General features: G+C 48.2%; 1 protein-coding gene across 5 annotated transcripts; it reads left to right on the top strand.

The window, feature by feature from the left end:
* The first annotated feature begins 269 nt into the window (after positions 1-269).
* On the top strand, positions 270-14,358 carry LOC108159982 (caskin-2). 5 transcript variants are annotated; one of them, XM_033397553.1, is made up of 7 exons: positions 270-426; positions 702-848; positions 6,250-7,252; positions 11,888-12,121; positions 12,445-12,705; positions 12,812-13,285; positions 13,356-14,358. In XM_033397553.1, the coding sequence occupies exons 3-7, from the start codon at positions 6,293-6,295 to the stop codon at positions 14,208-14,210; spliced, it is 2,784 nt and encodes a 927-aa protein (XP_033253444.1). In that variant the 5' UTR covers positions 270-426; positions 702-848; positions 6,250-6,292; the 3' UTR covers positions 14,211-14,358. The 5 variants fall into 5 exon arrangements, 4 of the variants coding, with proteins under 4 accessions (XP_033253444.1, XP_017149168.2, XP_033253443.1 ...); XM_017293679.2 differs by having other exon boundaries at positions 270-511; XM_033397552.1 differs by having other exon boundaries at positions 270-643.
* The last annotated feature ends 692 nt before the right edge of the window (positions 14,359-15,050 follow it).

Genomic DNA, 15,050 nt, shown 5'->3' with positions numbered 1-15,050 from the left:
CAAAATACAATACATACAAGTAATTAACAGTAGTTAGTCTTGTAGAAAATGCTTTCGTCAATGGGATCAAATTATGTGGGCATGGCTAAATGTTCTGTATAGCTAGTAATTTTCCACGGAATATAAAAATCGAGGAATATGTATAATATAACTTGAATTCGTCAGTATATTTACGGTATATTTTTCAAATTAGACGGTATATTTTGGTATATTTCTGAGGGTCGGTATACCGTATATTTTACAGATAAATCCGCGGTCACACTGGTCATATTGTTTTTGTTTTTGCCCGGAGTGGTCGACGTCGCTCCGTTGCTGCGCCGTCTTTGAAATGCGATTGAAATTTGAAGTTAGAAAAAACGCGTATCACCAAAATTGTCTGAAAGTTATTAAGACTACAGCATTACTACGTTTAAGTGTTAAGTGATGGTAAACCTCTTGCAAAGCCAAGAAAAGTGAAGCGCAAGTGCCGAGAAAGAAAATGGCGGAGTGAACAACTACAAAAGCTACACACGTAAGCAGCACAGCTTAAAACCGAAAAGAAACATTTTCGTCAGCTCGAAATTAATCTGGTTTTTATGTTTTACTTTGTACCGCGCGCGTCGCTGACATAAAATAAAAGACGGCGGACCGTATCTGTGTATGTGTACGTGTTTGTGTGTGTGAGCCCCCCTATTCCTATCTCACCCGGTTTGTGTTTGTAGAAACTGCCATAAAAACGTGAAATTCATTAGGCGACAAGCAACAGCGACAACAATTGTTTAAATTTTCGTTGCGCCTCTAATTTATGACAAAAGAGAAAGATAATTAAAAGCTGGAAAACAGTCTACTCTACGATCGTTTTGTTAAAAGTAAGTACTAGCATTTTAAGGTCCCATTTCCAGGACTGTGCGTCGGCAACTCTGGCGGTGTTTACTTTTTGAAGCAGGACCGACACCGCGTCTTTCGCTGCCAGCGTCCGCGTCCGCGTCGACGTCGCCATCTGTCATTTCCAGTTTTAGAGGTTGCCAGCTGTTCTCACCGTTTGATTGTGCGGCATCTTCCAGCATCTGCAGGAAATTGGGTTTCCGAAAAGAAGGAATAAATAAAACTCAAAAACTGCAGCTGCAGCTGGTGTGCGGCTTATGTAATTAATAAACCAACACGTGTCTGTAGGGTGGGTGGGGTAGAGCTCTTCAGCGTCATGCTCGAGCGGGCCACCGTCGTCTGGCGCGTGACAACTCTGCTTAACAATGGAAGCGGAGGAAGGAGTAGAACTTGACTGTTTTGTAAAGTTTTCATTAAAATTTGCATATTTTTTATGTTAGTTGTTGAAGAAAGCGCAATTAGATGTAAAATGCAGAGCGCGTTTTCGATGTCTTCTGAGCGGTCGTCGCACTTGCAGTCTTTTCGTGTGGCTCAGATTGCGCCATAAAACTCATAGAAATCAATAGAAAGCGCAGTCCAGTCTCACACACACGCATATGTACAGACCAGATCCCGTAACCCACTTGCTATAATGAAGAGAGAGAGAGAGAGAGAGAGAGAGAGAGAGAGAGAGAGAGAGAGAGAGAGAGAGAGAGAGAGAGAGAGAGAGAGAGAGAGAGAGAGAGAGAAAGAATTTCTCTCTTTCTTTCTTGTGTGTTGCTGTTTCTTTCATGCCCAAACAGCCATAGCACGGTTATCAAGGGTATATTGGATATGTGTGGAATGTATAATATGATATGATTACTGGAGACAGGTGACAGTTTCTATTAAGAGATAGAGATAAACCCCTACTGGTTGGATATATTTGGATTCCATTTTTGTACTCAATTTCTTTTATTTCGTTAACAAATGGCGTGGAGCAGCTTTCACTCCCTTAATACTCCAATACACCATGTATTGTTGCTGTTGTTGCAGTTGCAAGATCAACATCTCTCGAGAGCTATCGACAGGCTTTGGCACTAATGGGCACAGGGACAGGACAGGGGAAGGGAACAGAAAGGGGCAAGTAAGCAGCATCATCGACACAGATCATTCCCACAGACTGGGTCGTGGTAGACACGAAAAAAAGACTTTGTCCATTGCATTTTGGGACAAAATAAGGAAAATGAAGGGGAGGAATGAGGGAAACAGAGATAGGGATAGACAGAGAGAAAGAGAACATGTCATATGCAAAGCACCCGCAGCAAATGATAAAGAAGAAGAGGCACAGAGCTCAAACCAGCTTTTGTTGTCGATAATGAAGTGTTGGCCCAAAGGGTGGGGGATGTGTGGGGCTGTGTACGATGAAAGAGCCCTTCCTTATCTAACTGGCTGAATGACACCAGCAACCACCCACACACACACATGCCTGTATCTGCCACAGTATCTACTGTTGAGCACCGTTAATAAACATGAGATTGAGATGCGCCTCATTTAATTCCAGCCTGTGTCCCATCCTGTGGCACGATAGAGGGTGGTCGTTGACTGTCCAACGAAACCAAGTCGATGATGGTATGGTGTGGTGGTGCACCCCCTCTCTGGTGGTGGCCGTGTTACCGTTTGCCATTTTATTGCGCTCCATTTGGCCGATTACTCATGCCAGTAAACCTTAACGGTTCTCCTCGATACAATAGTGGGAAAAAAGAGGGGAAACTGAGCATCTAAATGGGAAAATAAACGAAGATTAAATACGCTTTCGTAGCAGTTACTTTTAGTGTGTTTGGGTGATGTATTGATGAGTGTATGAATGTTGTCTTGATGCGTAGATACACACATACATATATACCTCCCTGTTTTGCTATTTAGTTGGTAAGATAAACTGTTGAGAGAGTACAGAGTAGCTGGAATACTCAAATTATAGTTTTATAGAGAAAGAAAGCTGTACTCTGCATTATCTCGTTCAGAATAAAAACAAATAGCGCTTTTCCAATCACTGCTTACATACGACCGACACTGCTTTAATGTGAGTGTATACAGAATGCTGTCACTCGTCTCTATCAATTTATCTGTGGCTTTCACCACCACCCCCGTTCGCTATCTCTCTCTCTCTCTCTGTCTCTTTCTTTCAGTGGAGAGTATTGTCAGGCATAATTATTTTTAGTTCCTCAGCGTTTTTTGCTCCCAACTTCAAAACCGCAACTCCGCTTCATTGTACATTTATCAATACATGTGATGTGTATGTATGCATGTATGTGTGTGACGACAACGACAATCAATAAATCTTTCAGCCGCTGCCCAATCCTCTACCAGCTCTCTCCTCCCCCCGTTCACTTACTATTTCCCTTTCCGTACGAGCATTTATGTGTGGTACATATATCCCAACACCCAAAAGGGTCCCAAGCCTCCAATTGCACTTCCAATCAGTTTTTATGCTGTACACAGAAATACGAGGGGCATTCGCTAAAGGGAATCTGTCCAAATGGAATCGATTTCAATAGCGACCCTTCACTGTGGTATTCGTGAGCAAGTGTTATGCTCATTAGAGGATTACTCAGCCCCCCACAAGAATGGCAGCGTGTACAGTGGGGCATGTTCGCAATTAAACTTACAATCCAACAGCACAACAATGGAAACTCATAAAAATGTGGTAACCGGAGGGGGCAAAAGACAACATTTGAAAGAAAAATGCAGCAAAGCCGGCCGCATGAAACGGCGGTTCAACAACATCTGGCCGGGGAGTGTGGAACGAGTGGAGTGTGGGTGGTAACAACTGAAACCGCATGCAACCCACATTCGTTGATATACTACCCTACTACGCCAACAACAGCAACAACAAGCAGTCCAATGCAAGCGGTACTCTGCTCTGCATTGCCACTGCCTCTCTCTCTGCTGTGCGCACTCTCACTTGCTCCCTTCGCGTATCCTCGCTTCGGATTCGGCTCTACTCTAACTGCAGTTTTTTTTCGGCACGTCGCATACATAAAAATTCATTAAAAGGCGGTGGCACCGGCGGAGCAGCGGTAAAGCTTGTAAATGAGATTTACTACTGCCACTATGTGTTTTACCCGCTACGTTTTCTTCCTGCATTTCGCCGCCCACACAAAAAGAGCGGATTATGACACCTGCTCTTGTGCACTGCTTTCCGGTCCAAGCAGGGCCGGGCCGCGCCGGTTCGTTCATCGGGCGGCACTTGATCGAACAGGTGGCTGCTGCTCTTATCGGCTCGGCTCGGAATGTGTTTTCGAGTGAACTTCTGATTACTTTGTAGTTGTTGCATTGTTTCGCAGGGAACTGCTGCTACAGGAAAGCTTGTGTGCTGTTTGTTGTTTATTATTTCCAAGTATTGGAACTATTGTGGCTTTCTGTCTCGCTTCTGCTGTTAATGACATGCTGAGGAGGAGAGATTGTTCGTGACTTTTTGCCAGATTTTGCTGCTGGACGAGGCCCGTGCCCGTGCTTTTTTCAAGTGTTTTATGACGTTGCCGACTAGACAAGCACCTGCCATGTCTGCACCATACCCCGCCCTGCCCCAAACCGCAGAGCGCAGTCAACGAACTTTGACACAGCTCGTGCCGGCCTGCCGCGAGCCCTTACCATGCCATCAGCCTCTCTCTTTCTCTGTCTCCCCAGGTACATTTCTCTCTCAGTCTCTCTCTCCCTCTTCATCTGTTCTGCTTATTCTCTCAGTTATGTGTGTGTGTGTGTGTGTTTGTTTTTGGTGGACTCAAGGGCGTATTAGGCTGCTTGCATGAGGAGAAGAGATTATACCGCAAGACAGCAAGCAGTGCAGTGCTCTAGCATCCCGAGAGAAGAGAGTCCATTAAGCAGTGCTAGAACACCGTCTCAAACTACTAAGCAGTGCTAGAACACCGTCTCAAACTACCTTATTTACAGTTCCACCGAATTAATTGGTAAACATCCGCCCCAGATAGGGTACTCTGCTGTCGAATACCTAGTTTGTTGACATTTTTTTGTGAATGAAACTGGTAATACGATGCTGCGACGTCTGCTACTTTGCTTCGTGGGGCGCAGAGTCTATAAATGTGGCGGGGGACTAGAAACTGGAGACTGCCCCAGTCTCATCTCCATCCCCATCCCCATCGCCATTCCGGCGAGCAGTTTATTGACTTGTGCTGCATCGCGTAAACACAGTGTGAGCCCTATTTTTAGAGCTGCTGCAAGCACATCAAAATTTCTATGACCAATTATGCAGATTTCCCCGTTTCTGGCATACACATCTGGCGGACACATTTTTATACCCGATACTCAAAATGAGTATTGGGGTATATTAGATTTGTGGTAAAAGTGGATGTGTGTAACGTCCAGAAGGAATCGTTTCCGACCCCATAAAGTATATATATTCTTGATCAGCATCAATAGCCGAGTCGATTGAGCCCTGTCTGTCTGTCCGTCTGTCCGTCCGTCCGTCCGTCCGTCCCCTTCAGCGCCTAGTGCTCAAAGACTATAAGAGCTAGAGCAACGATGTTTCTGTGATATGTCACTGCTACAAAAATATTTCAAAACTTCGCCCCGCCCACTTCCGCCCCCACAAAGGACGAAAATCTGTGGCATCCACATTTTTAAAGATACGATAAAACCAAAAACGCAGAATCGGTGAGGATGACCATATCTTCTACAGATCTGAACCAGATCGTATAATGATTATAGCCAGAATCAAGAAAACAATTTCATTCTTTCTCGCTCTGTCTCTCTCTAACACACAGGTTTCATGGTCGGTTTTGTCAATTGCAAAATATGAGTTCAAGGATCTCAGAACCTATAAGAGCCAGAGCAACCAAATTTGGTATCCACACTCCTGTGATATCGGACCTTGACCGTTTCGTGTCCAAATTTCGCCACACCCCCTTCCGCCCCCCCAAAGGACGAAAATCTGGGGCATCCACAAATCTCAGAGACTATTAAGGCTAGAGTAACCAAATTTGGTATCCGCACTTCTGTTAGATCTCACTATAAAACGTATATCTCAGAATTTCGCCCCACCCCCTTCCGCCCCCACAAAAGATGAAAATCTGTTGCATCCACAATATTGCACATTCGAGAAAACTAAAAACGCAGAATCATAGATAATGACCATATCTATTAGATTGCTGAATCTGGATCAGATCGGATCATTTTTGTAGCCAAGAAATCAATTTTCAGTGGCTACGCAGCGCCCGACGTCACGCTCAGACTGATTTTCTGTCTCTCTCGCACGCACTCTTTGTCGTGTGGTTCAATATTAGCTGCGTCTGCCGCAGGAGAGCCATACTGACTTAGTATCGGGTATAACTGTAGAGTTGCGGTGTCCGCAGCAACTCACAACGTTCCACCTCGTTCTAACTGCACTTTCCATCTTTTTTGCAACAGGAGTCGGACAAAGTACGGCCCCGGGGGCCAGTAAAGGCCCATCATGCATCGTTCGCTCAAGCCGCATACGTCGACGGCACAAGCTAAGAAGGTTCAACCGCCAACGATTCCGGGGGATCCTCTGCAGCAGCAGCTGCAGCAGCATCACCAGCACTACCACCCACTCCAGCAGTTGCCTGCATCGCCCAGTGGAGGCCACCACCAGCCGTCGATACCGCTGTACCGGCTCAGCGGCCCACTGCGCCACCACCATCAACAGCAGCAGCAGACGGACGATGGGATCAGCATGAGTGGCAGCAGCATTGTCTCGTCGCCCTCGCTGGAAGAGGGCGGCTTCAACCTGCCGCGCGAGACGAGCGTGGCCCTGCGCATGAAGGACGAGGCGGGTGGTGGGCCCCCAATGGCCGTGACCGGAGGTCCGGTTCCTCCGGCCGCCGCGAAGACCTCCGCTCCGCTGCCCAGCATATTGCCATGCCCGTCGCCCGTGTTCTGTGCCACGCTGCGCGAGCCGCTGACCCACAAGGCGGCGGTCTACTACCACCAGCAGCTGGCCCTGCAGGAGGACCAGGGCATCGATCTGACCCAGTCGCCGGGACGCGACTCGCCCGGCTCCTCCTCGGGATCGGCCGGCTCGGGCTCGCGACACAGCACCGCCAGCCTGGACTCTGGTCGTGCCTCTTCCTACTTGACGGGAGTCTCCTCGTCGGGCGCCTCCGTCCGGGCCCCGCTTTCCTCGCCCCGTTGCAGCTCCGTCAGCTCCTGCTCGATCGGCAGCGTGGACCGACAGCGCAACGACGAGCTGATCATCGACTGGCTGCTGGAGATGAAGCACGAGGAGTACGCCCAGCTGTTCATCGCCGCCGGCTACGACTTGCCCACGATCGCCCGCATGACCCCGGAGGATCTCACCGCCATTGGTATCAAGAATCCGCATCATCGCGAGCGCATCAAGCAGCGCATCGACAAGCTGCAAGTTCTCGACAATCTGCCCCACTTTGTGCCGGTGAGTAGCAGGGGAAAATCCCCTCTAATCGGAGAGAGCAGAGCTATTCCCTAAGAAGAAACGAGAGAGAGAACTGTCAGAGAGAACTTTTAACAGATTTGGTTCTGATCTCGGCTCTTACCAATCACCTGCTGAAGTTCCCCCCAGAGCCGAGCAGCTCTCTTAGTCATATGGTAATTTGCCGGATTGGCACTAATTGCAGATAGCTACGCCCTGCCCTGTCATGCCCTGTTCTGGCCTTATCTGGAATATTTCATTAAAAAAGCATTTGCAAAAAAGAAACTTGTTTCCCACATGGCCAGCCACAAAACAGACGGCGGCGATAAAGAGAGGGAGCGAAAAAGAGAGATGAAAAAGCACCGTCAGCGTTTATTTTATAATTTTATTGTTAATGAAAGAATTTCATTTATTATGCGCACGTTAATTCCCATCAACAATTCATTAAAAACACGGCGAACGGAATAGATAAATATACTATGTATGTATATAAGTTGGTGCCCCATCCGGTCGTGTGGAATCTGGCGCCCCGATCGGAGTGACATTTTGTTGAACTTGAGGCCGCAGCAGGTTGTGGATCGAAGCGGATCATTAGCCAATCGATCTGACAGATCAAGGTTCCATTCGAGCGACTACAATAATTGCCCGCGCAGCCCATTTCCATTCAAAGTTGAATCTGGCTCTGAGATATAGAAATGCCAATGCCAGGGGTTAACACACTTTCAAGTGTAGCAGAGTGTCGGATAAAACGATTTTGCATAGAATTTAGATGGTTATTTGTAGCTTATACGGTGGTTAGGGGGATACTCTCGTTCCACACAAAAATAACATCCACTGCAGTCTCTATAATGTTTGTACTAAAAAGTTGGGACGTGACTTGAGTTGAGGCAAGCCATGAAGTCTTATCAGTATGCATTCCACATATTAGACCCGAACAGCACTTTCAAGACTATTTGCCAGCCCTAAATGCACACATATATAGTATCCAGATCAGATCCAAGTCAATGCTAGGTCTCTGGCGATTGCTTGCCAGTCCCCCCACAGATGCAATCCACTTTACACATGCAACTCTACCTGAGCTCCACATTCACACATCGCCGCATTCCAAGCGTGATTAACACCCATCGGCCATCGGCCATATTCTTCAACTTCACCAACTGCATTTCGTTGAGCCTCGAGCCCACTTGCTGCGCGTTGCAGCAGCCCACCTGCAACCGAAAAAACTGTTGCAAATACCATTTATCGCGTTTATCGAACATTTATCGGGGGCTCAAACTTGAGCCGCATTCCATTCGACTCCGACTAATTACTAACCTCCAGCATGGGTTTTCATTATCGCAGCCGCAGCGCCTCCAATCTCTGACCCCCGCCGCCACATGATGAAATTTTCAAATCGAAATGACCTCAGCTTTTGTTTTCTTCCCTCGCTGTTTGTGTTTCTTTTTTATGGCGGTTTTTGTATTTCAGTTGCAAAATGCTCCATGCCATAATATTTTACTATCCATGTAGAATTTTGCTTGTTTTTTTGTTGTTGCTCTGGCTCTCGCTCTGGCTCTGGCACGGCTGTTTATATAACGCGCCGTGACTATTTCGCAAGTTTGCCAAGTTTCTGGTCGAGTTACCAAGTGGCGTCGTCTGCGTCTCCGTCTCCGTCTGCGTCTGCGTCCTCCTGTGGACGTTGTTGTAGATACTTTATCGCCCCATTCCGATATTCGTTATTTGCTGATCTCGAGGCTCGGAGCTCGACTCTCTTTGTCTTTGGGGTGTGGTTGGGCTGGGCTGTGGTGTGTGGGCTGTTGCCTGTACTTACATCATCCTATAACGACGGCTCACTGGAAATAGCAAAAAGTCACCACTCACGACCCGCGGCCCTCGAGAAGTGCCCCGCCGCTCATTAGCCGACATTCTACCAGCCTCTCTGCTTTCTTTTCACACACACATACGCGCATTTATCTCTTGTCGAAAAAGGAAATACAACGGAATACCTGAGAGATAGAGCGGAAAGGAACAAAGTTATTAAACGTCGCCCCAATCTCCATTTTATTCAGAGAACAGAAAAAACAGAAACGGCAATCAACGAACGACCTTGAGGGTCGTAGAGGGGCTCTCTCGTTTCGTCTTTGGGGTCCGTTATTAGACACTCAAAATGGTATTTAGTTTTTGGCCTGACGTACTCGCCTTATCTTTGCTTTTTTTCGACCCGGTACAAACACTGTTGTTGTTGCTGGAAAACCTGTTTTTTGCCTGCGCTAATGATGGCCGACAGTCGGTCGCTGGTGACGCTACGGTGCTGCGGGTCTCTGTGTCTGTATTTAGTGTCATACCATATGCTACCTGCTAATGGATTTCGAAGAAGCCCCGCCGAACCGAACCAACCGAAAAAAACAGAAAAATCCCAAAAACAAAAATTTTAATTTAGATAAATATTTTGTTAAAGTCTTATGAAAATATTTGTTGGTCGCTGTTTGGAAGATCTTCACTCAATTGGAATTGGTATTGGATTTGGAATGGAGATAGGGGATTTCGATTAGCATATGAATAAACATGCATACCATATTGTACATATTTCTGGTCTTACAGGGTTTTCTATGGTTTCTCTATGGCTACAGAGAGTACAGTAAAATTCCACAGGGTACTTGAAAGCTTTAAAGTTCCCTTACATTTCCCCTCCTGAACTGTAGTTGATAAAATATCCTTTTGGCAAACTTTAGGGAATTTTATCTATGGGAAAGCTTTATCGATTAATCGTTCCCGCATCGCCTCTTCTGAGGCACTGAGAAAATATCCCTTCGCCAACAGTTAGATTTCTAGGCAAATTTCCCTTACCCGAACTGCGACTCGGAGAATGCTCTCGATGGAAACTTCCCCGAACTCGAGTCACACGACAGACGGCAGGCAGCATCACAGAAACAAACGAGGGGGAACGTTGTGAGTTGCTGCGGACACTGCAACTCTACAGTTATACCCGATACTTAGTCAGTATGGCTCTCCTCCGGCAGACGCCGCTAATATTGAACGACACGACAAAGAGTGCGTGCGAGAGAGACAGAAAATCAGTCTGAGCGTGACGTCGGGCGCTGCGTAGCCACTGCAAATTGATTTGTTCCTATTGGCTATAAAAATGATCTGATCTGATCCAGATTCAGCAATCTGATAGATATGGTCATTATCTATGATTCTGCGTTTTTAGTTTTCTCAAATGTGCAATATTGTGAATGCAACAGATTTTCGTCCTTTGTGTGGGCGGAAGAGGGTGGGGCGAAATTTTGAGATACACGTTTTATAGTAAGATCTAACAGAAGTGCGGATACCAAATTTGGTTACTCTAGCCTTAATAGTCTCTGAGATTTTTGAATATCCCCAGATTTTCGTCCTTTGCGGGGGCGGAAGGGGGTGTGGCGAAATTTTGAAACAAACTCGTCTCGGTCCGATATATTAGGAGTGTGGATACCAAATTTGGTTGCTCTAGCTTTTATAGTCTCTGAGATCTAGGCGCTAATGTTTTACTCTAAGCAAAGCCGCCTATGCTCCGTGTGTGTTAGAGAGAGACAGGGCGAGAAAAAATGAAATTGTTTTCTTGATGCTGGCTATAATAATAATACGATCCAATTCAGCTTCCGCAGTCTTAAAGATATGGTCATTCTCTACAATTCTACGTTTTTTGTTTTCTCATATCTTTAAAATTGTGGATGCCACAGATTTTCGTCCTTTGTGGTGCCGGAAGTGGGCGGGGCGAAGTTTTGAAATATTTTTGTAGCAGTGACATATCACAGAAGTCTGGATCCAAAACATCGTTGCTCTAGCTCTTATAGTCTTTGAGCACTAGGCGCTGAAGGGGACGGACAGACAGACAGACAGGGCCCAATCGACTCGGCTATTGATGCTGATCAAGAATATATATACTTTATGGGGTCGGAAACGATTCCTTCTGGACGTTACACACATCCACTTTTACCACAAATCTAATATACCCCAATACTCATTTTGAGTATCGGGTATAAAAACATTTAATTAAATCGAAATCAACAGCAATTTAGCCGAAAGACCAAAAGAGCAGAGAGCTTGAAAAATTTATTAACACATCGTTCGTGTGTGTACATATCGTATGGAGGAGCAAAAAAAAAAATATCATTGCTTTCCACGCTTCAATGTTGATGATTTTCGACTGCATATCTTGTCTGTGTGCGTATTAGGTTACGAGTCGTGCCCCATACCCCGCACCCCGTACCCCGTCTCGTCCATTGGAGCTAGCAGCCCCACTCGCTTGACTACCGTTTAATGACGACAGCAACGAGTTTTGGCTTTTATTCATTTTTTTATGCCTGTGCTTTGACGCGATTTATGTCATATCTTATCAATTACAACTGATTAGAGCTGGAACGACGACGCCGACGCGGCCGCCAGTGAGGAACATCATGGGAGACATCAGCGCATATCCCATCCAACCCAACGTCCAATCCCCTCCGTATCAGTGCGGGGTCTGAACTAGTTCATGGACAATTTGTAGACGGGCTGATCTGTGTTCCCTTTTCTGACATGAATCAAATGTGATTAGCTCTCCGACAGAGGCGCGTTTGATTCGGAAAATTCATAAACCATTAACCATAAACCATAATGATTATGACCCTTCCATTCCAGGGCTCTATTGAGGAATGGCTGCAGCTGTTGCGGCTGGAGGAGTACATACAGCCCCTGCTGGAGCAGAACTACAAGACGGTGCGGGATGTGACCCAAGTGACTTGGGAGGATCTCGAAGATATTGGCATCGTCAAGCTGGGGCACCAGAAGAAGATCCTGCTGGCCATCAAGCGGGTCAAGGACATCATTAGCGGCAAATGGAATCCAGGCGGTGCCAGTGCATATCAACAGCAGGTGAGAGCCGTAAACCACGGATAGATATACGGGAGGGTTCCGTTCCGTCTTATTTATTCAAATCAGGGCCTTGGAAAGTTCTTTATTTCAAATTATCTTTACCCAAAGTTATAAAAGCGTGTAAACACTACAATCTAGTCAAAGTGTGTACACACTGGCAGTGAAGTACCGCAGGCAGAAGCAGAGTTGTCACGTTCTTTTAAGTTTATTGATTGCAAATTGAATTATTGTTTTATAATTTTATAATTTAATTGGATTTTCCTTTCTTTTTTGTGTTTTTTTGTTTGTTTTTGTATGGTTTTGCTCTTGGTATCGACGATCAGGAGTACCAGCGGGAGCCGTGGCAATTCAATGTGCCCATACCAAGTACGCCATCTTATGTTCCAACCACTCGCGTCTCCTGGGACGACACGAAAATCTATGCCACAAGCAACGTGCTGAATAACACCGCCCCCACGGGCAGCCTGTGCCTGGGGCAGGGGAGCAGCAGCAGCAGCAGTTGCAGTAGCAGCAACGGAGACGCCTACTACTGCACGGGCAGCAATCACGAGTGTTGCTCGGGCAACGATGTGGTGCTCATTAAGGTGGGACCGGGGTCTATTTTGCCGAGCGCCTGGCCTTGACCTCTCGAGTGCACCGTGGAACTAAGAACTAACCTCTCTTCCATCTCTTTCCTTTCTGTCCGTGCAGGTACGTCAGCCACGTGGCAAGAGCCTGGAATCGCTGGAGGATATACACGACAACAGCACTCGCAGCCATTTGACCTTTAGCCATTACACGACCACGGACTACGGCCTTTTTGGGCCACCCACAACGGCAGCAGCTGCCGCAGCCATGGCCGCTGCCGCCACGCTCCAGCAGCAGCACCAGCACCACCACCAGCAGCTGTTGCAGCAGCAGCAGGCGGCGCCAGCCCGTCTACTGGGGAGCAATGCGGCAGCCATGGCCTGGCGGCGCTCCTACGACGACGGCGACATTACACCCACCAATGATGCCACGCGGGAGCTGCTCTACGAGGAGGGTGGTGGCACATTGCCGCGCCAGCAGCGTGGAATCCTGCAGAGAGCCGTGCTGAACACGATGCCACCTTTAAAGCATCATCACTACATGAATGCGGCGGCGGCCGCCGAGTACGGGGCAGCCAGCGGTGGCGAGGGAGGAGCGGTAAGTGGGCATTACAGGCAATGGCCTTTAGAATCCCCATAAGCTTATTGTTCCATCTTGTTTCCTGCAGAACTATCTAAGCGGCAGCCCGTTGAGTGGGAAGAAGATTGCACCAGAGCCGCCCCGACGGCACTGCAGCATACGCAACTCCCGCACGCTGAGCGGAGAGGGAGGTGCCACCGGCTCAGTCCAACAACCCCAGCAGCAGGCAGTGGGCTCCCAGCAGCAGCAACAGCAGCATGCGCATCAAATGTTCTACCGGCAGCAACAGCAGGCGGCGGCCGCAGCAGCCGCGGCAGCGGGCAGCCAACAGCCGATCTATGCGAACTATGCCACCATACAGCAGACCACGGCGGAGATACACTGCGAGAAATACCACGACAATAAGTCCACTTCCAGCATCGATTCGATTGACGCGATACCGTTTGCCAACGAGAACACGGGCACGATCAAGCAGCGGCTGCTGAATCGGCAGGAACTGGGACAGGCCAGTGCTGGGGCCACTACCATTCCCGGCAGCCATCCCCCCCACCTGTACTCCTCCAGCTCCAGTTCCAGCTCCTCCTCCACCAACACGATCGCCAACATAGGGCACTCGTTCCACTCGCTGAAGTCTTCGAGTTCGCTCCACGACGCGACTCTGGCGCGGAGCGAGAGCATGGGCAGCACGGCCAGCGGAGGCAGCGCCCTGCATCTGCGCTCCCCCACCCTGGACGCAGGCATTGGGGGATCGTCGGCGTCAATGCCAGCGAGCGGCGAAGCAATGGCATCGCCCGAGACAGCTGCCCCAGTGACGAGTGTGCCCCCGAAAGTGTCGGTGAATGTGCTGAACGATATTGGCAACATGCTGGCCAATCTCACGGACGAGCTGGACGCCATGCTCGAGGAGGAGAAGCGCGTGGGCCTCAACATTGACAGTGAATGAGCGGATAAATATAACTAAAAGTTTCCTTATGATTCAACACCGATAACACTCCAATCAAACAACAAATCGTAGTGTAGCTGAATTTTGTGTTGAACTTGTGACGTGTTGTGTGTGTCACCCTTGAAGTGTTTTATGTATTTTAAGTTTACAATGTTTTATGTGTTTTTCTTTTTTTTTGAAACTGCGTATGAAAAGCGGGCGATGAGCCGGGCGGTGCGAAACTCACCAGGGACGCTTGCCAAGGTCGAGGTGAGCCGCGGTTCCGGTGAGGAGGAGGAAAGGGAGAGAACGCATACCGCTTCTCACTCCAGCAGGGTAAAACCCTGTTGCCAGGGCGCACCCGCCGAAACGCGTACCACTTCTCACTCCAGCAGGGTAAAACCCTGTTGCCAGAGTCAGAGCGGGAGCGTAGGGACCGAAAACAGCCAGGAAAACGGAAGGGGAAGGGGGAGAGATGACTGCAGCCGGTGGTCCGACCGGGGAAATCAAATGGAAGCAGTAGAATTCTTAGTCATATGATCGAAGTTTTATTGGCATGGTTTCTCTCGCACTCCCTGCTACTTCTACTACTACCTGGGCCATCGGCCAGCTCACCCGCGGATCCGGCGTCTGTGCTCCTGCAGCTCGTCCATTCATCTCCAATTCTTGGGCGCCCGGCCGTTCAACACTTTTTCTTGCTTTTCTAGTCACTCCGCGGCGTTCCGTCTTTGCTCGCTTCCGAAAATCGACTCTCGCTCTCGCCACGGTCGCTCGACGCTCTCACCACGCCTGGCGCTCGTTTTCGGGCCAACGGGACTTTCTCGAAAGAGATCTGCTCTGTTGCCGGCTGAGCGTGGCTCT

Source organism: Drosophila miranda (genome assembly GCF_003369915.1).
Source record: "Drosophila miranda strain MSH22 chromosome Y unlocalized genomic scaffold, D.miranda_PacBio2.1 Contig_Y2_pilon, whole genome shotgun sequence".
NCBI lineage: Eukaryota > Metazoa > Arthropoda > Insecta > Diptera > Drosophilidae > Drosophila > Drosophila miranda.
This window is presented reverse-complemented; position numbering and strand designations above follow the sequence as displayed.